The 22,228-nt window shown below is 40.0% G+C and overlaps 1 protein-coding gene across 1 annotated transcript; it reads left to right on the top strand.

The window, feature by feature from the left end:
- The first annotated feature begins 923 nt into the window (after window positions 1-923).
- On the top strand, window positions 924-20,722 carry sesn4 (sestrin 4). The gene is made up of 9 exons (XM_053630789.1): window positions 924-1,809; window positions 11,697-11,897; window positions 12,243-12,425; window positions 13,112-13,321; window positions 14,362-14,476; window positions 14,579-14,709; window positions 14,984-15,150; window positions 15,467-15,611; window positions 16,153-20,722. The coding sequence occupies exons 1-9, from the start codon at window positions 1,744-1,746 to the stop codon at window positions 16,240-16,242; spliced, it is 1,308 nt and encodes a 435-aa protein (XP_053486764.1). The 5' UTR covers window positions 924-1,743; the 3' UTR covers window positions 16,243-20,722.
- Window positions 20,723-22,228: the final 1,506 nt, after the last annotated feature.

Below are 22,228 nucleotides of genomic sequence, written 5' to 3'. Positions count from 1 at the left end.
TGAATTGAATCTCTGTACAAAGCAATACATGAAACAGGAAACCCAGAGTTAGATCGAACTAAACCCAAAGTTAACTATATAACAAAAAGTTGTTGTGTGTGTTGCTGTGATTCTGAAAGAGACCCCTGGCCAGTATTCTATTAATGCATGGGCTTCACAGGGTTTAGGATCAAGACCCCGACTGCGAATAAACTGAGAAAATAAATATTTCTCAAACTAAAGTTACCAATCTGTGCTGTGGTGTGCCACAGGGCTTTTGGCTTCTCCGAATGTGTGGGTGAGAACAAGTATGGATGAGGTGAGGAATCTGTTAAAGCTAAAAACTTTATGAATGCAAAACTAATAGTGACCATTTGGATAATGTCCTTTCTGTACCCAATACTTTGTTTAGGTCAAATCATTGTAACATGATTTTTCCCTCATCTATCAACTGAACACTTTTAAAAACACTTTTCCTGGACAGAGCATGTTAGGTCGCAGGTGTAAATGGATAATATGTGTGGGATATAGGTTTGAGGCCCACTCAAGGTTTATAGCCTGACAACTTATTAGTCTTAACGTGGCACTACCTTGTCCTCTGTACTTTACATACAGACAAACATGTTTGTCTTACTATCCTTGACAGGACCTTACATTGACATAATCATGCAGCTTAGACTTGTGTGATATAATGATTTAATTGTCTACATGTTTTTACACTATCATGACATCCAGTGACACATACTGCCATTATATTACCAGACCTTTATGCATTTTGCATAGAAGCTCATCAGTTTAACATCAGAGTACACTATTAAGAGTCATCACTCAAAAATATGCCAAAATAGCAGTGTTTTCTCCCAAATAAAAATGTGAAATGAGCCACACAATATATGAATCTAGAATGATTTGTCCAGGTGTTATGACCTCTCCAATATTAACTGACTATGCCTGGAAGCCCCGCCCCCTTTTCCACATCTCATGTGCTCTTAGCTGTTAAAGGTAAATGGATGCCACCAAAAAATTTAGGAAAGATAGAAAAGGATCAAACGTTTGACCTTAAAAGATTAAATATCCATACAGTGAAGTGTCAAATGTAACATTAAAAATCATTTTAATGTTGATGATGATTTAGAAAGTGATTAATTACAAGTTAGGTTTTTCCCCCTTTTTTCTTTTGCTCTCCTACGCCAGTATTGTGCAGAATTATGACTCCCTGGAAGTATCAGATTCCATTACACATGAATGTGTGCCACACAGTAGGGTATTCCTAATATTGCAAGTTCGAAACAGAAACAACAGAAATCTATACTACTATAATACAGGTATACTGTATGATGATGGGGGCGGGGGATCACGTCTTACTCTCGTATAACTCTTGTAACACGTCTTAAAACGCCTCTCTTTTTTATTTAAACTGTGCAAGTTTCATCAGAAGCTGAAGAAAGGTAGCTATTTAACAGGCAGATACTTTCCCGCTACATGATTGGTTCAGATCTCTTACAGCTGTAACCTAAAAGCGTACATGCGGTTGCTGATTGGACGTTTGTCCTTAACACGCCCCCTCATCTTGATCCCGCCCCTCCGGTGCTCTGATTGGTTGCTCTTTCCCCGTCTGTGTCAGTCTATGCTTTTTACCCAGTAACACTGCGGCTGATGTCCGGACTTGTAACTACATTTCAGAGCAGCTCGGCTTTTGTTCGCGAGTTACTTTAAGCCCAGGAAAGACAGAGGAGCCGTATTCATGCACTTACACTGAGGAAAATGATCATCTGTGCGCAAAAGATGGACTATCGCTTTGGATCTCAGTGCCAGCGTGTCCGGAGTCAGGTAGACAGATCTGCTGCGTTATATTGTTCAGAATAACATTTTCTCTAAACGGTTATTTTCCCCTGATCTGCAGCTCAGCAAAGCTAAATGCATGTCGTTGCAAAGTCCCTTTGAAAGTTAACCTCATAATTAAAGCATACAATCCCATTAATCAGCTCATTCAGGCATCCTTTTATCGTTTTAAAACTAAACGTGTATGTTTCTTTAAAAGCCTGACGGGTTATATTTTAGCTGCTTTTTCTGTAGAGCGTCACCCCACAGTGAATACATTTATCCACACAACTAACCCTGTCTGCACTCTCAACTCCTTTTAACAACAACAACAAAAAGACATTCTGAATACATGGCTTGCTGTGACAAAATGTAGGTAACTTGGTCTGTCTGGCTATTGTTAGTTAGCTGGTGTGAGCTAACTTGGCTGGTAGCAGTTAAACCTAAAACTTCCCTTGACCATAAAGACTTGAGGGGACGTTTGTGTTTAAGTTAGCTAACTAATTCAAACTAGTAAATCTCCTATTCGTGTCAACTTGGCATTGCATTGTTATTTTTTTTTAAATTTATTATTATATATATATTTTTTTTAGGTTTGCGCATCGTTGAATTGGTCATGCGTACTGTTGTAATACCCGTCTAGTTTAACATGAACACCAGATCTTTCTGTGTAGTGTTGGTCTTGGCTGTTTTCTGGGGCGCAAGCTGAAAGATGGCTAATCTTTTTGTTCACTGTGGTGCACAGAAAGGCGCACTGTATAGCTACTATTAATGCTTTAGTACATATATGTGAGTTATGCATAAAGTGTTTTGCATTTTATCTGCATATGCAAAACTGAAAACGCGTGCGGAAGTGTCCCTTTTTAGATATATATTATATAATATATTTTTTTATTGCTCGAAATTTCGACAGTCCTGCTGTAGCATGCACATAATATTCATAAAGCGATGAAAAGCAGAGCTGGATTATATTTCATTTGCGTTTAAGAGTGTTCCAGAAATGTAGAAAATGACCTCTACGTCAAGACACTTGTGTGAAGAGTAATGTCGTTTCTGTAGTTTGAATGAACATTGGCCTTATCCGAGGCTGTCCTGGACAATTCATTTAGAGCTGGGGGGAAAAAAGAAAGCAAGCTGTCTGTCCAGACCAAAAAAACCCCCAAAACTGACGAAGTACCGCTGTGACATTTCTCCGTGCTGTATTCCGTGTGTTTAGCTTCCTAATGGTGTGTTATGCGGCCCTTTTTTTGTTAGCATTTGTGTGCTGTGATGCTGATGCACTGCCAATCAAAGTTGTTTTTCTCCTCTGCTATCTGCAGTTCCGCCTCTGGCCATTAGAGGGCGCTGCGCACAGAAAACTGCTTCAGTATTGTAAGGAACAATGGATGTACTGGGCTCTCCTTTTTTTTTTTTTCTTTTTTTTTCTTTTTCTTTTTTTAATTATTTATTTTCCAGCTATCATCAGTAATTTTCCTTTACATGTCCTGTTTAGAAGGTTTTTCAGGTATAATGCACTTTATAGACACCTGTTTTGTTATCGTTACAATAAACCTTAACAACAACAGTGGCATTAAAACCGAGTGAAGAAGAGCATTAAATTGCATCATTATAAGAGACGTCGTCATTTTTTTTTTCTTCCTTTTTGTGAGGTCATGTATTTCTTTGTATAAATTCTATTGTAGCGCAGACTGTACAGAAGATTAAAGACTGATAGCATGTACACTTGGGGCTTTGAAAATGTCTTTTCTATTGGATGACTCAACATGTATTTTAGTCTTTCTGACGCTATTATGTTTGATATATTGTTTTTAAGCAATCGCTACAGTGCAGTATTAAGGCATGATTAGGAAACCATCTAGTAATTAGATTTTCATTCATACTGTATTAAAAAAAGAGAAATCCCCAAATAACTACTGTACACACATTGCGGAATTATTTGGGTATTTGTACTCATTGTTACTTCGTTTAAACTGCTGTGTCGTGTTGTATTTTATGGTCGTGTTTGACTGCATGTGTGTGTCCATGTTAAAAGTATCCCAACTGTCCCTCTCTCTATGTTTGGGGTGTGTGTGTGTGTGTGTTACTGTCTTGGGTTTCGTCTAACCCCCTGAACGCTGCAGCTGGTTGTTTTGTTCCCCTCCCTGGCTTCAGGGTGCTAAACCAAAAAAGTAATTCAGCTGTAGCAAGAAGGATTTTTGTGTTTATTTTTTTTGTAACAGCACCACGGACACATAAGCACGACAAGGACAGACCCCTCCCGGCACACTGAGAAGGCAGATTGATTCTCACCCAACTCTTATTTTGTCCCGACACACTCGCTACCTTGTTTAGATGATTTGGGTTGTTGCTTAATTATTGTCCTCTAAAATGTCTCTCATCTCTTCTGTTCAATAGCCTCGTTTCCCCACAACGGTTCAGAGCGCTTTATCTTTAGGCCTCTCGGAAGTCAATGTGTTCACAGCTCTACTGCTTCAATCACTTTTTGGTTTTTTTTTTTGTCTTTTTCAAATTCTGCCAAGCACCATTTTATCCCTCACATTCGCAATGGATGTAGCTCTATGAGCTGGTTACAGACTAAATGCAGAACTTTTTGTTTTCTTCCATTGGGCATTTTTCACTTTGTCACATTGCAAGGTACCATTCAAATTGGACACACTTTAAACCTATTCAAATCTGCCCACTCTTCTGGTTTGTCCATGTTAAGTGGGATGTAAACAGCCTCGGATACCAGCTGTACAAGTTGAGGCAGTCTTTGTTTGTCTACGCAAATAAGTCAAATCTTGTGCTCTTAAAACTAACAAGTTATGGGTATCACTATTTGATGGAAGTGAGACGTTAGAGGGGGAACAATCTAAAGTGCGCTATTGGGTGAATTCTGGATTCTCTTAATGTAAATGTGAAAGCACCAACTTCACATTTGCCTTTGACTGAACTTTTAAAGGGACTTGCCAGGAGGATGTATGACTAGCTTCCTGTTTCATGTTGAGTGTCGGTAAGGGCATGTCTGTGCAGGTTTATAGCTGACCAGACCGGGTCACTTGTTCAGACCAAACAGCGACATTTGACACTAAAGCGCATCTGTTTATCTGTTCACTCTTACCATTTTGAGTTTTTTCTTCTTTTTTTTTTTTTTTTTTCTTTATTCACTTTAGGCAAGAGTGTTAGTAATCCAGAAATTTCTCCTTCCAATTTACACACATTATCAAGCAGACACACACAGGATTTGTTTTTTACATGGAGCGGTGGGGTAACGTAGTTATTACAGGTGTATCCCTGAGATTAATTTTTTTAGTCCCTCTTAAATACGTTTTTTCCGTCGTATGGACCTGTAGAAATTACCCCGTGTGTGTATGTATATATATAAATATAATATAAATATTATTGTTGTTATTAATAATATTTATTTATTTATTTTTGTGTGTAGCATTTTCTCCAGAAAGCGGTTATTTCTGCCATTTCAGTCTGAAACGAAATCAAAACCAAATAGTGGTTGAGTTTGAAATGCTGAGTAATAAGACCAATGACATTTTAAAAGGACTTGAGATAAGTAATGCTCCTGGGGGATTTTGCTAAGTACTGAGTTCTTAGCACAAGCAAAGCTTACATTATGGACATGTAATAGCCACAAACCCTACAGTAAGCACTTACAATATAGGTCAAAGCAGTTACATTTCATTAAACAGATGAGGTGTATGTAGAACACATGGAGCGATGAAACTGTACATATACAGAGATCATTTACTCCATGTGAAGTAATCGAGGGGTTAACACACACATCCGGTGTGAATAGTACTTTATTTCGAAGTCGTTCTGGAGTCGTGTCCCGTCACGATCGTCCAGTTTAGTGTTTCTTTTGTTTATAGTATATACAGTGATTTGTGTTCTACGCAGTACAGTGGGCTTCACTATTAGGACCCGTGATCGCAGAGCTATTTACCAGGAAAGTGCCCCCTGGAGAGTCCCCGAGAGAGACTCTCGTAGCCCCATTAACAGCCAGCTCAGTTATTGGTTTTCAACCCCTCACTTAATATGAATCTTTGGACACTTGGGGTTGCCATATGTTTTAATTTCAGTTGTGAAGGGGTTTTCCCGAGGGTGCTTACTATTAAGTGTCGTGTATCATGTTGCAAGATTTGATACAGTAGCACTCGTTTATGCTTCGCACATCGTGCATGGAGAGAACTTCACACACTGCCACATATTCATGTCAGATATTTATCAGTAACTGTTTAATAATTATAGAAAACATCACTGTTAGTTGGAGTGCTCTGTAAAGTACATCACTTCTCATGCATGCGGGTTTATTTATTTTATTTATTTTATTTTTTTGCGCCAATTGTTACAGGATATGGATTGACGAGGTATCTGTCCCACAAAGCAAACACACACACAAGTAGGGCTGGGTGATGTATCAATATAATATTGATATCATGATAAATGATTATACGATACCCTTTTCTGAGATATGGTTAGAATGGATGGATGTATATAAATATAGATTATCTATATCTATTAGATGTATAGATGTATGTGTGTATATATAATTTAACGTTTTTAATAATTACAAATTAAATGTGTGCTGTTGTAGATTTATTTTATTTTTATTTTTTTTAACTCTAATCGGCTTTGCCTTTGTCATCGAAGTCAGTTTAATGTTTTATTTTGTTTATTTTATTACTGTTTTTTGTGGACAGTTTTAGCTAAATGTATTGTGATGCACATCGTGTATCGTAGAAATGTCCTCAAGTATCGTGATATGATATTTTTGTCATCTTGCCCAGCCCTACACAAGCTTGGCCCTCATTCTTTTGTTAAGGAAATTTCCTGTATGACTTAATCCAGGAGTATTTGAACCGTCAACTAGGATCTTCTATCAGATGAGCTTATTTATTTAAAAAAAAAAATTGCTGTTACTGCATTAACAGTAGACCAGTATAGAAATTTGAGGGGATTTCGGAGAATCACATGAAGAAGCAGTAGGCTCTAGGATGATTATGATAAATAATTTCCATGTAAGAAATTAGAATAACACTAAACGATAATTGTTTTTAGATTAATTTATTATAAACATGGTTAAAATCATTTTCAACAGGCCACCGTTTAATAAACCCACCCTACTGTACACAACTAAACAGCCTGCACTCTGCTTTATTTAGGAAGGCTTTCTATGATCGTACGCGTCACATTACCAATTCGGGCCGAGTTGTAATTTCTCGGGCATTATTTTAACTGGAATTAATTGACTCAACTTGATGGTCAACAGGTTTGTGTGTTTGCAGTTGGCTGCTGCGTCGTTCCTGAATGGATTCTGTTTACCTGTTTGTTAAATGTGTTAGGAACCCACCAGTTTGTCTTGGGTTTCATAAACTACCTTGCTTTTCTTTGAAAAAGCACTGACGGACTTCTATAGTCACGACGATTACCAGATTCTGTCTTCCTCACATGCCGTCTATCCTTTTTTTTTTTTTTTTTTTTTTTTTTTTTTTTTTTTTTTTTTTTTTTTTTCCTTCCTTTTTTTTCTGGCCACAAGCTTGGGGTTGCAGTCTGACCGTCTCTCTGCACGTCTGTGCTCCAGTTTCCAGCAGGAAAACAAACACTGTGACGCTTTGCAAGCTTTAGGGAGCAATAAGTAGTCACTGGATTGACAGAGTTCACTGTATTAAAAGTCTTTCAGGGCTTTATTCGAGAATTCTGCGTGAATACTCAGCTGCGAGTGTACGAGGTTTGCCAGCATTTCTGTGAACATAGGCGGTTCAATGTAGAGTCTGTAAACCTGGCTTGTGATAAACACAACCTTTTTATTAAAAGCATGGAAGCAGAAAATCCAAAAAGGAAAGGAAAACAATGTCAGCTGTAGTGACTGGCTCATGACTTGACGCGTTCACACAGGTGCATGCTGATCGGCACGTTTATCTCTGTAGTCTCAAAGCCCGTTCTTTACGGATGCACTCCTAATCAATTACGTCAGTTGATGCTGATTCACAGGAAAGCAAATATCTGGTTAAATATTTGAAATATCGAGTCATTTTTTTCCTTTGCACCATTCAGACATTTGGAGTGTCAGCTGGACACCTGCACCTCGGCATGTTGACACACAAAACCTGCCCTGCCCCACATTGGTTGATTAACACACAGTTTGGTGAGGGAGATGTACAGAGGTGGGATTTACTATAAACATGTAGACTAAAGCTCTGTTTACACTAGTGCGTTTTATTTTTAAAATGAAAACGATCCTCGTCTACACTGGCGTTTCCGCCGTGTTTCAGAAACGATCTCCGTCCACATTACATGACCGAAAACGCATGAAAAAACCATTCATGCACACTGGGCATGCGCTTACAAGTGTAAACAGGAAGTTGGTTGCCAGTCCAAAACCGGGGGTCCATGTAGGGCTTACGCAGCTTATGAGATTTGTTGCTGGTTTCTCTAAACATAGCTCGCCTCTTGCGCATGTTGGCTGCTGCAGTATTATAAAATACAGAATTTAACTGTGCAGTGGCTGCTAAGAATGACAACAAAGCCAGCAAAGCTTGCGGTTCAGTTTCCGTGGTGTTGTGTATACGATTAAGGTAGTTTAATGGTCATATGGTAGGGGCGTGACGAATCAGGGAAGGATACGCAGTCATCCAGAAGACCCAATCAGGGAGCGAATGTGGGAAGCCACACCTTCGGCATTTTCGAGGGTTAAAAAACGCCGGAGTAGTGTAGTCGACAGACGTAACCGTAGCGAAAGTTATGCGTTTTTTTTAAAAAACGAAAAGGCACTGTGTAAACAGGGTTTAAGATCTGCTCCTCTACACATCAGGACTGCAGCTGATGCCTGAGCGAGTGCGAGAGCGTCACTGCTTTGTTGCTTGTTGTCTCTTGTGCAGGGATGCCATTTTGCTCTTATCTATCCAACTGCTATCCCAGCTGTCTCACTCAGATATTTATAACTGCCTGATTCTAGTCACTCGGCCTCTGCTGTATGGAGTGGGGGAACATCAGCACTCACTTGGCCGTCCATACACTAGTCTAATGCACTGGTGCGACTTAGTACTCGGGAGTTTGGAATTTGCACTGCTTAATGAGATTTACACCTGGCCTCTGTAAATTCCTTCACAACCATCCGACTGTGTACGCAGAGTTAGTGTATTGAAAATCGAAAGCAGTAGGTTATATATCCTAGTCATATATTGGCAGGGGTTTGGGAACTGCCCACCGAACGTTTTCCACACGTCACAAAAGCGGTTACTGTTTTTGGATTGTGTTTCATCATATTTCATATTCATACTATCTAATAATGTCTGGGTGTGCTGCAGTCCTGTTCTAACGCATCGATCTGCATACACAAGTGTGTGGCGTGAAAGTCACCAAGCTGCCAAGCAAGTAATAGATTTATTTATTTTTTGTTTATTTCCTTATAAGTATTAAGTCATTTAGCTCCACTCACTAGAACAACAAAAACATGATCAGTCATGGATTTCTTTATTTCCTTAGTATGTTTGACATGTTTTGAACTGATAAAGGTAGAAAATTTGAAACAACAGTAAAATAGTTGTTTTATAGCATGCCGGTTGGTGCTGCTTTTCTCTTTTTAAGTCGCTGAATAATCTGCTTTTAAGGGATTAGATTCATTTGTAGTTTAGCCACTTACTTTAGGTTGTCTGTTGAAGATTCATTTGTAATCGGGGTAAGCCTCGATTTCAAATAAATATTCTTTCCGTTAGATGAAGTAATTCTGCCTTGCTGTTTTCTTACCTGCCCACTTGCTTAAGATCTTAGAGTTAACATTAGTTGTGTAGGACCGTCCTCAATTAACGCCACAAATTGATTCGTCTATTGTAGCTTGGCACCGATTTAAGGTTTGGATGAAACTTTACCAACTACTTTAGCACAAATTATGCATGGGGAAAAAAGTCAAACTACTCGAATGTGGTGGTGTTGCTTTTTTTTATTATTAAAAAAGCAAGCTAGCAGGCTAGCTATTTATTTTTTTAAAAAAAAGTTTGTTTTTTTTAAAGCGTTACATTTAACAGTCTCTGATGGCTTTTATGTATGGAAACTTTTGGGACACCCTGTACTAACACCCAGATAATGTAATAAAACCACTAAGAAATTAACATTTTTTTTTTTTAATATTTATATCAATTTATATTTTGTACAACCTATATAATTTATTATAATATATTATAATTTAATATAATGTAGTCTTTAAGAATGCTTTCGACAAAAGAAAAATGTATTGAAATCATTCTCATGGCTGGATCGGGAAGCTGGACTTTTGAACAAGTTCGAATAGACTGAAGTGTTGCGGCCCGACCGAGAAGAGGACGTCCACGAGCGTCCTCTAACGAAGACACAACCGACGTGGTGCTTTTGTGACACCCTGCAGTGTGTAGTATGAATACAGGTCTTGTTCCATCACCAACGGTAGAACAAATCCAGATAGTAATTAATCCGTGTGTGTGTAACTGACCTGGTGAAGACTAGTTTGGGAAGAGTTTGAGAAGAACTTATTTGCCAAGAGTTGAATCATCCTTTTGGTTTACCGGGAACAGCTCGATCAACTACTATGACTCAGTTCTCTATAAACCATGCTGCAAGAGCATGCAAGAGAAAATACGTGATGGCATACATGTGTGAGTTTTGTCAGAAGCTGTGCTGCTCCCCCCCCCTCCCCCGTGTGTAACTGACCTCCTTCCTACCATGACTGCCCGTCAGCCTGGCCTGCTGAGCAGCGGTTTACTCGAAGGAATAACTGCTGCCAGCACTGCTGTGCTTTTGGCACGGAGCCATTTGGCTATGGGAGGCCTTGCTCTCCTGTTTCCCATACCAGGAAAGAGAGGCATGACCCATTTTTAGTTTCAGTAATAATAACTTGTATAACAACTGTTGAAGTAGTTTTCATAGATGAAGCTGGTTTGTCTTGGGAATTTTTATAGAGGGATATTCTATCGTGAAAGTTTCATTTCTGTATAATTCTTCCTTCTAGCCATTTTAGTTTTCTTTGGTGCTGTCTATTTACTCCTTGTCTTTAGGTGTGTGTGTGTGTGTGTGTGTGTGTGTGTGTGTGTGTGTGTGTGTGTGTGTGTGTATACATTTCTGCGTTCATGTATACCCCGATAACCTGAACGAGGTGTTCCAGTGCGAATTTCTCTCCTCCCTTCAGTCAAGAACAAAGCTTACTGTCTAATACGCCCATCTAAGAGTTAAACCTTGCTCTTCAACTCTCACATAATCAAGAATGTTTGTCAAACACTGACTTTGCTGAGCACTGCTGTAATTACATGTTTTTGACTTTAAGTTTAAAGACCTAATGATTTTAGCCAAGCAAATTCTGTCTGTTGCTGGTTTCAGCCGGACACCAGTCTGGCTTTTGTCCCAAAGATTAAAAACTCCAGACTAGCAGGCCTCTCTCACTGCGGAATATTTTTCTGTCTGCCTGCATGCCTCCAGGACGCTCTGCCGAGTCCTTCTTTGTTCTTTTTCTCCCTCTTTCCTCTTTTTTTTTTTTTTTTTTTGCTGAGGAATTATTTAGAGTTCTGCTGGTAGGGTTGTTGGTATTTTCATTCACCCGCTTTTATTTTTATTTGTATTTATTTTTATAAAGAGTCTGAGGAGTTTAGCTGATTCAAGCTTTTTAGCCATGGTAGTGTTGTAGCCCGTTGTCATGTCACAGTGTTTGATTTAAAGTTCTGCTTCAATCAGGAAAATACAGTATACTGAAATATGAACTGACTGTTAGTCAATTTTGGGTTGTTGTTGGGTTGTTGTTTTTTTTTTACATATCGTATAGCGAAATGCCAACACAGGAAATGGATTAATCACATCAAAAACAACTTTTTACAAATGTGTCAAAAGCATTTTACTAATCATGTCCGACGTGCTATCTTGTGCTCTTCTTCTCTATACAGGTGATGAAGGTGAGCTCTGATAAGGACGGTTCCTCTCCGTTGTGCATGAAGGCTCTGGCCAACAGGGGGCGCCTGGATACGGTATCACAGCAAATGGCCTCCCATCCGCAGTATTTAGAGAGCTTCCTGCGCACACAGCACTACATCCTTAACATGGACGGCCCTCTGCCCCATCACTACCGCCACTACATAGCCATCATGGTAAGCGTGCCTTTAGGTGACTGCACATGCTTTATATTTAAGGGAGGAAATGGGTCACTACGTCGCTCTATAAGGCAGGGCAAGTAAGAATGATTGGCGTGTGATTTTGGAACATGAATATGGACTAGAACAAGAAGATGGTATGTAAACAGGATAACTGTAGACGAAACCACTAGCAACATGCAGAATGTGTAGTAGTAGTAAGAAGAAGGTGGTGCCTGGACTTTTACCGTCTTCAGTTAAACTTCAAGTCCTGTCTCTTTGGCATATTGAGATCATCCATTTGCAATGACCTGTACATGTGGGAAAACCTGCCTTTTTTTTTTTCTCCCCCCCACCCTTCAGGCTGCAGCACGACATCACTGCAGCTACCTTGTGTCTCTGCATTCGGCTGTGTTCCTGCGGGTGGGGGGAGACCCGGTGTGGCTGCAAGGGCTGGAGTCTGCACCACCTCGCCTCCAGCAGCTCGACCACATAAACAAAGTGCTCGCTCACCAGCCCTGGCTCACTGCTCGCTCCCACATTCAGGTACAGTGGACAAAACTACAGTACTCACTATTACACACTTTACCTGGCTGCTACCACAATAACTGCTATGTCCATATTTGATATAAGCTAATCTGCTGAGTACTCAGTCATAGCATGTTATGTTTACATTTATACCATTTTTAAATGATATTGTTACTCCTTGGCACCTATCTTCTGCACTACCTGTTATGTCAGACACTATCTCACTAAAACTGTGTACTGGTCAGCGCTACACTGTCACTTACTTACTGTGCCTTGTGTCCTGATTGAGTAATATTGTACTGTCCTGTGTTTTTAGCACACGTCTGCATGTGCACTTTGTGTAGCATGTTTGCAGATCTTATTTAGTTCTGTGTCGTCTCATGTGGTCTGTGTGTTGTTTTATGTAGCATCATGGTCCTTGAGGAACATTGTTTCGTTTCACTGTGTACTGTACCAGCTATGTATGCTTGAAATGACAATAAAACCACTTGAACTTGAAAAGCAATGTTCCGATACGAAAGCAAGGGCACTTTGCATCGTGTGTACTAAAAAAGTGTCCCGACGTGTGTAAATTGTACATTTCCGTATGTTAGAGCTGATGATTTAGTATTGTATTGCGCGCAAAGAGAAGAAGCTGAGATCTGTTCACGAAAGCCGTGCTATGTGATGGTTGTGCTGATCTGGGACTCGTGGTGTCTTTGCAGGCTTTGCTGAAGTCAGGTGAGCAGTGCTGGTCTCTGGCTGAGCTGGTGCAGGCCGTAGTTCTGCTGGCTCACTGCCACGCACTCTGCAGCTTCGTTTTTGGCTCCGAACAGGACACACAACCCGTCCCGAGAGTGCCACACGGAACGCCCCCAGGCTACTGCCTCTGTGATGCTGCCAATGGCAACGCCACCTTCCCACCTCGTAGGAGGGTAAGTGCTTAAAGTGCTCATCTCACCCATGCACAGCTTTCTGTTCTTAACATGATTGAGTAGCTCTGTCGTTTCACATTTGGTCTTTAAACATTTCTATATTGGAGATTTTTTTTTCTTTTTTTGGGTGGTGTGTTCAGAATACTCACGTTTGTAACCAACAAAGGGAATAAAAATTTTTTAGTACATCCCTGCATCTCAATTCGCATACTATCCATCCTAAATAGTGTCTGAGATTAGACTTACTGTGTCTCCAAATCATAGTATGTTGAAGGCCATGATCTGTACAGCATCGATATCAACATATCTATGGTTGAACATTTTGTGTGTTTCAGTAAATATTTATATACCTTGCGGTTTTTGACACCTTGCTTCAGTGATACGGGGATCCACCTGAAAACTTTCTCAGATAAAGCAGCAGTCAGACCGAATGCGAATAATATTCAGCAGGCAGAAAAGTCAATTCACTGAAGGGGAAATGAAGCAGGATGTGAAAGACGCACACTTCCTTTTGGCAGCACTTGCTTTCCCTTTGCACAGTCTCTATCTAAGTGACATTTGACTCAATTCATGAGTCTTCTGAGGCAATGAAAACCAATAAGGTAGAACTTTTTCTTGTTAGCAGTGTTTTGGGAGAATGCAGACTTTTAGAAAATGTACAGACATTCGGTATGAAAACGCACTCCATTGTTTTTGTTTTTTGTGCTTTTTGCACATAGCGTTGCGTTTTCCCTTTTTATAATACAGGTAACTTGGTATATAAAAAAAATTGCTCGATAAAATGAATACTAAAAGTGTGAAATGGTTTTAATCTGTAATGTCTGGAAGGGAAAAGAACTCAAGCCCTAACCATGTGCTGGACATCCTTTAGTAGTGAGGAGAAGATTCAGTACCTCCCATGAAACCTTATTTGTGTAAGCAAAAAGACTTTTGTATTTGTGTGTGTGTAGTTTTATGATCAATGGTTAATGTGCATAATGGTGGTTGTTTTTTTTTTTTGTTTTGTTCTCTCTCTCTCTCTCTCTCTCTCTCTCGTACAGTCTCTAGACTCGAGCTGTGACATGGCGTGCCTACGAGAAGGAATCCACAAATCCCAGGAGGAGAAAGAAAGAAAAGGACATGCAGTCCTTCAGTCTTACACCCTCCTGCATATAGGTAAGCTGTGTTGTGGTGCATCATCAAACACGCCAGAGGAATGTTCTCTCGTTCCTGTCCGTCTCTGACCCGTACTTGTCCCCTTCCACTTTACTGCTTTAGACATGGACGAGGAGGAAGAAGAAGAGACGATGTGTTCCACGGATCCCTCCCGCTTTGTCAAGGACCCTGGTTTCGGCTACCAGGAATTTTCCCGGCAGGAGGAAGACCATTTCCAAGTATTGCGGGTGCAGGTGAGGACCGTGCCACCGTGTTAGATTGTAAAATGGCAGCTGCTCAGTCACATGTTGTACCCTTGTTGGCAATTCTACACTTCATCTTCCCTGGAGACCGTGTACTCTGTACTCAAAGGTCAACTGGATCGTTTATCACTTTGGATTTATTTGACTGATCCGAAATACAGCTAGGATGTTCCGGTGTGGTTTTACTTCGAGGAAGATGAAGCTTGTGGTGTTCACAGAATTCCGCCTCGGCAGAGTTCATTCCATTTGTTTTGTGCATGTGTAGGACTACTCGTGGGAGGACCATGGTTTCTCTTTGGTAAACCGCCTCTACTCGGACATCGGGCACCTGCTAGACGAACGGTTCCGCAGCGTGGCCTCGTTACCGTCCCCTCGCAATCCTGAGCTTAAGAGAGCCATCTGGAACTACATCCATTGCAGCTATGGAATTAGGTACGACGAGTGTACATCTTTTGTTTATTTCCTACTCAGCGATGCCTACAGCCTCTCTTTCAGGGCTACGTATGTGATTTTCTTTCTTTTTTTTTTTATGCTCTGGAAAATATGCAGTGGAATTTTTTTTTTTTCCTGCAATATGATCTATATTTCCTCGTGAAACAGATCAGCATTTCCAAATGATGATATCTGTGGGTTGGAGTATAAGGCATAAAACCTACCATTGCTGTAATATAATGTAGTGCTCTGTAGAATAGTCGCAATTTAATGGAAAAATAAATGAAATGAAGAATAATAATGTGTGTTTCAACAGGTATGATGATTATGATTATGGAGAAGTGAACCAGCTGCTGGATCGCGGACTGAAGCTTTATATTAAGGCTGTGGCCTGCTATCCTGACTCCACTAAGAACCTTCTGTGCCCTCTGCCTTTGGTTTCTCTCAAAGCCTCAGAAAAGGTAGGCTTGAGGGAATCAGATTTTTGTTTGCCAGTACTATTTATACCACAGTGCTCTTGAATTCGCCAATCTAAACGATTTAATGTTCTGTAACAGCAGCTCTGGTAATAATGCAGGCTGTTAATTCAAATTACTGATCATATTAACGTGCTCGTTCTAATACGTTGTCATTTCGGCTGGCAGGCGGCCTACGTAGTAATCTAAAGCCAATAATGAGCGTAACATGGAAAAAAATTACGTGTCGATCATTTAATACATCCTTAATAACTAAAAATTGATCGTTGAAAGATTGCTGTGGTAGAGGAGGAATGATGACCTTCAGGACATGCCGTTATAGGAAAATGATCAGCTTCGGTTGGTCATTATTTTCCTATAACATCAGTCCCTGTCATGTGTTATTACTTAGATGTTACGGTTTGTGTCTGATTTTGTGGAAAAGCTGCTGTCTTTTATCGTCTTGCTAAACTCGGAATCTCTTGATCGATTGATTTTATAAACTGTTGATATTGAAAGAAAGAAACATTTGATCTGTTTTGCTCAGGTACATGTGAACCTGCTGGTGATGGAGGCACGGCTGCAGGCTGAGTTGCTCTACGCACTCCGAGCAATCACTCAGTACATGATCGCCTAGGACTGCAAGGCACATGCAGAGAGAAAGAAAGAGGGAGAGAGAGCGGGAGAGAGAGACAGAGTTGTCACTTATGGTACAAAAAAAAAAAAAAACCCTGACTCGGGGCAATGGTGAAAGGAAAAAGACTGAGAGGACTTGTGACGAGCAATATATCTTCTTTTTCCATATCTTTTTTTTTTGTTTGTTTGTTTGTTTTTGTTTTAACAAAACAAAATGTTACTAAAGTGTGACTTAAGGTACTGCTGTGAAGCGTCTTCAAGGTGACACCTGAAGACAAACAATCTTTCTTTCTCTGTCTCGCCCTTTTTTGCATGTTGTTCACTTCATTACTTTCTATGACCTCAGCTATGTACTTTTGTTTGTTTGTATGTTTTGTGTGTGTTTTCTACTCTTCAGTTTGAATATCGTTCTTTCTAGATTGTTCATGTGCAATTATCTTTATTCTGTTCTTTGTATTGTTGACGTGCTTTGTTTTCATTTGTTTAGTTGATTGGCCTGTTGCTTCCCTGTTGACTGACAGTCGAGAAAAAAGAAGAGAGCGTGTCATTTTCTATTCTAGAGTATTGAACTGTGCAAAAAAAAAAAAAAAAAAAAAACGGATGACTCGACCTGTCCCGTAATCGAAGGCGGTGTTTACTGAAGCTGAGACGAACAGACGAACGTTGACGAAGCTCAACGTGTTTTTCCTGAATCTTTCATTTGAATTTAAGCTCTGAACAAGACGACAGACAATATAGGAAAACGTTACGTGGCTGTAACTTTTGTTTTAACGGCACTTTTAAGATTAGATAAAAACGTATTTAGGCTCAAATGTCTACAGCATCTGACCGCTTTCTAAAAATAAGTTGTGCTTCAGTTGACTCGGTTTAAAGTGCCAGTTGTGCTACTAGTTTATCCAGTGTCAGTGTGAAGGGTATGGATAACACGCATAGCACATTTGTGATCGAGGAGAATCTGTCAGCACTTTCAAAACCAATTGGTGCATTTTTTTTTTTTTTTTTTTTTTTTTTTTTTCTTTTTCTTGTTTGTTTTTTTTATAAATAGGAATTTTACTGCATAAGTTAGCTTATGATGTAGCTTACACTCCACCCAAATTATCACGTTTAGAAAAAAGCTTAAATTAAATTCATGATTCTTAATGTAGGTCAATTCTAGTCAAATGAAGGATTTCTTTTTTCTTTTCTTTTCTTTCCCTGATTTATCTACAAAACCTTTCAGTGATACTTTGCCATCTGGATACTTTATAATGTAAAGAAGGTCAAAGGTCAGGCCTGCTGTGATGCTTCCTGTAACTGACCTGCACAACTTATTTCCTTGCACTGGACTATTTTGCACAGAACTGCATAAGTGACCTGCATTGCCTCTGAGCAGCTGTAATAGTTATTGGAACAAACGACCCGGTGAGGCCTCTGTTCACTGGTACCACGCTGATGCCATACTTACTGCAAATGTTCTGGTTGTGGAAAAGGCCAAGAGTTACTTGCTAGATAAAGCCATGATAGTATTGAAGTGGTGCAGAAGTGTTGCTCATGTAGGACACAGGAGCAAAGAAACATGGGCGCCAATGTTATTTTCTTTTTTTTAACTTATTTTTAAACAATATTGCATTACCCTGTCACTACGGCTGTGTTCAGACTGGGTGTAGTATTCCCTGTCCAGCCCCCCTCCCCCCCCCCCCAAATGTGATTGGTCTTCTACATTTTGACAGGATATTGGAACTGAAACTGGGTTTCTGCATTGCATCCTTGTACGTGTGAGAAGAAATAATCTTAATGAACTTGAGCACCTGTTTAAACATAGCCAGTGATTGAGTTATTGTTGTCGATTTAGTTTTTGTTTTGGAAGGGAAGAGAAGGTGGAGCAAGATGGCTGACTTCAGTGCTGAATCTCATCGGCCTTTTATCAAGTACAGCACTGTGGGACTATTGGGGGAATGACCAGTCACATATCGGAGAAAGAAAGAATCTTTCATCTAATGCTGAACTTATGGACTGACTTGTTGGATTTAAGAACTGTGTAGTGGAGAGTCCTCCACTGATGATGGAGATTTATTAAGTGCAGTGCCTTTACCGATTTAAAGCTAAGGCAAACGTGGACTACTGTTGATGCTGGAGGCTCGTTTAAAGGTTGCTGGATTCAGCCCTGTTTGGTAGCACGGGCCAAGCTGTTGTCGTCTTCATGCTGCTTCTTCCTGCTCCTTCCCAAGCAGTCAAACAGAACGGGGACAGTGGTTTGCTTCTCACTACTGGCCAAGCTCCAGCACTGTCGAGTTGTTCCACATTTTTATGGCGCTAATGTGCTGTCATTTGCCTGCCATCAGCATGTCTGTATTGGTTTCTTCCTCACTGCCTTCTTCTGTGACATCAAAACATGGCAGTGGACTAACCCCCCCATTTGGCTTTCCTTCTGATCCATGGTGGAGTCTGAAAGACTGAACAGGTGTGGCTTTAGCCAAGTTGTTTAATATTTACCACGTAAATGTAGAGATGTTTAAAATAAAAATTAAAAAAAAAAAAAACATGCAAAAAAATGTCAAAACAAGGAAAATTTAAGCAAAAAAACTTTTCGTTGCCCTGAAATAAGAACTTATTTTTTCTATAAAGATATGCTATACCACTTGTGTCTGGGTTTTTTTTTTGTTTGTTTGTTTGTTTTTCCCCTGATTTCTAATGCACATATTTCATCTGGATGTTTGTGGCTTAAGTTGAGTGTTATTTCTGTGCACGCTCCTGCAGAGTCAAACCTGTTCTGCACTACTGTGGCAATTGTGCCATCTAGTGCCAGCTGTTTTTTTTGCTCTCCCATTCCCTGAAATGGAAACAGACCATGAATAAATAGAAGCCTTTTAGAATTGGAGGATATTGAGGCAAAGTTGATCACAGGTCCGTCTGTTTTCCTTTCCTTAGTGAATTCAATTCGGTTCTATTTGTGTAGCACTTTTAACAAAGGACATCGTCCCAGAGCAGATTTCCAGAAATATATATAAACTCGGGAGATAAATTTTACATTTATAAATGTATCCCTAATGAGAGAACCAGATGCGACAGTGCCAAGGAAAAACTCCCTGAGATGATATGAGCGAGAAATCTTGAGAGGAAGCAGACTCAAAAGGGAACCCATCATCATCTGGGTGACACCGGCTATTACAGTTTTAAATCATTCCCTTCTTTAACTGTGTACTACTGTGTACCAGGAAATTCATTATAGTTTTCACAAAAAGGACTATTCTGCTGCACTTCTCCACTGTTCACTGATGGAGACTTGAGTGCAAAAGTGTTTGTGGCAGTTGAAGTCCTAAACCATCATAGCATAACTGTTCGTGGTTTTTTTGTTTTTTTTATTTAAAAGTGGTACCATCCTCAATAATCTCAAAAATCAGGACTCTTCCATGTCAAATGTTCTTTCAAAAGCATAGGTAGTGCTTATGGGAATGAGTGAAAACTGTTGGTGCTTTTAAATTTTATTGAAAGCTGCTAAATCCATACTTTGGACATAGTCTTCAAACTTAGTGATCTCCTCCGCCAGTAGGTCTGTTCCCACCAACAGTATATCGTCCTCAACCACATAGTCGATCTTCAGCTTCTTTATACCGTAACCAACTGGTACCAGTCTGGAGGCATCCCAGAGCAACCCATCGACCTCCTCCATCTTTGCCATGTCTCGTCATCCCAAGATTTGATATCCAACAGGATGGAAGAATTGGCACTGAATGCATGGTGGGGTTTTTTAAAATTATTTTTAAGCTTTTTTTGGGCTGCATATTCTTGGAGTCGCTGCTCCTTGCGGCGCTCTGCCTCTTCGTCCACATCACCATCCTCTCAGAGAAGTTTCGTTCAGCCTCATCATAATGAGGCTTGTCAAACCATGTCTTCTCTTGAGCCAAGTACTCCACTGCACTCTTTTGCATTGTATTATTTTTATTTTTTTATAATTGAATGAAATGTTTTGTCAGAACAGAACCATAAACACCCATTCAGTAATCTTCTGTCCCTGGATACCTGTTTCTGAATTGGGCATGGTTTTCAACTTAGGTTTCTTCATTTCACCCAGATCGAACAACTACTAGTCTACTGACCATTATTTGGTCTTATTTGGTGACCAAAGGTCAGCATGACCTTTTAATCAAGGATGACAGATTCTGACCGACAGTATCCTTTCTATGTCAAGTGAATTCCACTTCTGTCCTGTTTCCAAATTATTTATTTCCAAAATAATTTGCTGTCTCAATGCAAGACATAGATCTATTTGTTATTTTATATAAAACACCTATACACTTGTTCATGCAGTTACCTAATCAGTCAATCATGTGGCAGCAGTACAATGCATAAAATCATGCAGATACAGGTCAAGAGCTTCCATTAATGTTCACATCAAACATCAGAATGTGGCAGGGTTGTTGATGCCACACTGACTGGCATCAGATGCATCCAGTGACCAGCAGTTCTGCAGGTGGAACTGCCTTGGTGATGAGAGCGATCAAAGGAGAATGGTCAGACTGGACAGTCAAACTGACAGGAAGGCTACAGTAACTCAAATAACCACTCTTTACAACTGTGGTGAGCAAAAAAGCATCTGAGAACATGCATGACATCGGACCCTGAGGCAGATGGGTTACTACATCAGTAAACCACATGGGATTCCACCCCTGTCAGCTAAGAACAGGAATCTGAGGCTGCAGTGGGCACAGGCTCACCGAAACTCCCCAGCTGGCTGTAAAAACATCACTTGGTCTGCTGCTGTTGTAGACCATTCACCTTCGGGTTTAACGTATGTGTTCTGAGATGCTTTTCTGCTCACCGTGATTGTAAACAACAGTGTTCGTTATTTACGTTACCATCGACTTCCTGTCAGCTCAAATCCGATCATTCTCTTCGGGAGTTCTCTCATCAAAAAAGTATTTACGGATCTAATATATAATGTGTAAGTATATACTTATCTAGTATATACAATGTTGTTTGAAAGTTTGTGAATCCTTTAGAATTTTCTACATTTCTGCATAAATATGACCTAAAACATAACCGCATTTTCAGATTTGTCCTAAAGGTGGATGAAGAGAACTCAATTAAACAAATGAGACAAATATTATACTTGATCATATATTTATTGAGGAAAATGATCCAATATTACACTGTGAGTGGCAAAAGTATCTAGTGTGACCCCCTTGTGCAGGAATAACTGCAGCTAAACATTTCCAGTAACTTTCCTGCACATCGGCTTGGAGGAATTTTAGCTCGTTCCTCAGTACACGACAGCTTCAGCTCTGGGATTTATTGAGTTTCCTCACATAAACTGTTTGCTTCAGGCCTTTCCACAACATTTCTATTGGATTAAGGTCAGGACTTTGACTTGGCCATTCCAAAACATTAACTTTATTAGTCTTTATCCATTCTTTGGTAGAACAACTTGTGTGCTTAGGCTCGTTGTGTTACTGCATGATCAACTTTCTCTTGAGATTTAGAGGTCATGTCATTTTCCTTTAGAAGTCACTGGTGTACTTCAGAATTCATTGTTCCATCAATGATGGCAAGTCATCCTGGCTGAGATGCAGCAAAACAGGCCCAAATCATGATACTACCAACACCACATTTCACAGATGGGATAAAGTTCTCATGCTGGAATGCAGTGTCTTCCTTTCTCCAACTATAACACTTCTCATTTAAACCAGTAAGTTCTATTTTGGTCTCATCTATTCACAAATCATTGTCCAATAGCCATCTAGCTTGTCCACGTGATCTTTAGCAAACTGCAGATGGACAACAATGTTCTTTTTGGAGAGCAGTGGCTTTCTCCTTGCAACCCGGCCATGCACACCATTGTTGTTCAGTGTTCTCCTGATGGTAAATTCATGAACATTAACATTAACCGATGTGAATGAGGCCTTTAGTTGCTTAGAAGCCACCCTGGGTTCCTTTGTGACCTCACTGATTATTTCACGGCTTGCGGTTGGAGTGATCTTTGTTGGTTGACCACTCCTGGGAGGGTAACA

This window comes from Ictalurus furcatus, chromosome 8 (genome assembly GCF_023375685.1).
Source record: "Ictalurus furcatus strain D&B chromosome 8, Billie_1.0, whole genome shotgun sequence".
NCBI lineage: Eukaryota > Metazoa > Chordata > Actinopteri > Siluriformes > Ictaluridae > Ictalurus > Ictalurus furcatus.
The sequence above is the reverse complement of the archived record's forward strand: the minus strand, read 5'-3'. Positions and strand labels throughout refer to the sequence as shown.

Coding starts and splice junctions, on each gene's coding strand:
- sesn4 (XM_053630789.1), top strand. CDS start 1,744: ATGATCATCTGTGCGCAAAAGATGGACTATCGCTTTGGATCTCAGTGC. Junction 12,426..13,111: donor CTGCTCGCTCCCACATTCAG/GTACAGTGGACA, acceptor GTGTCTTTGCAG/GCTTTGCTGAAGTCAGGTGA. Junction 14,710..14,983: donor TCCAAGTATTGCGGGTGCAG/GTGAGGACCGTG, acceptor GTGCATGTGTAG/GACTACTCGTGGGAGGACCA.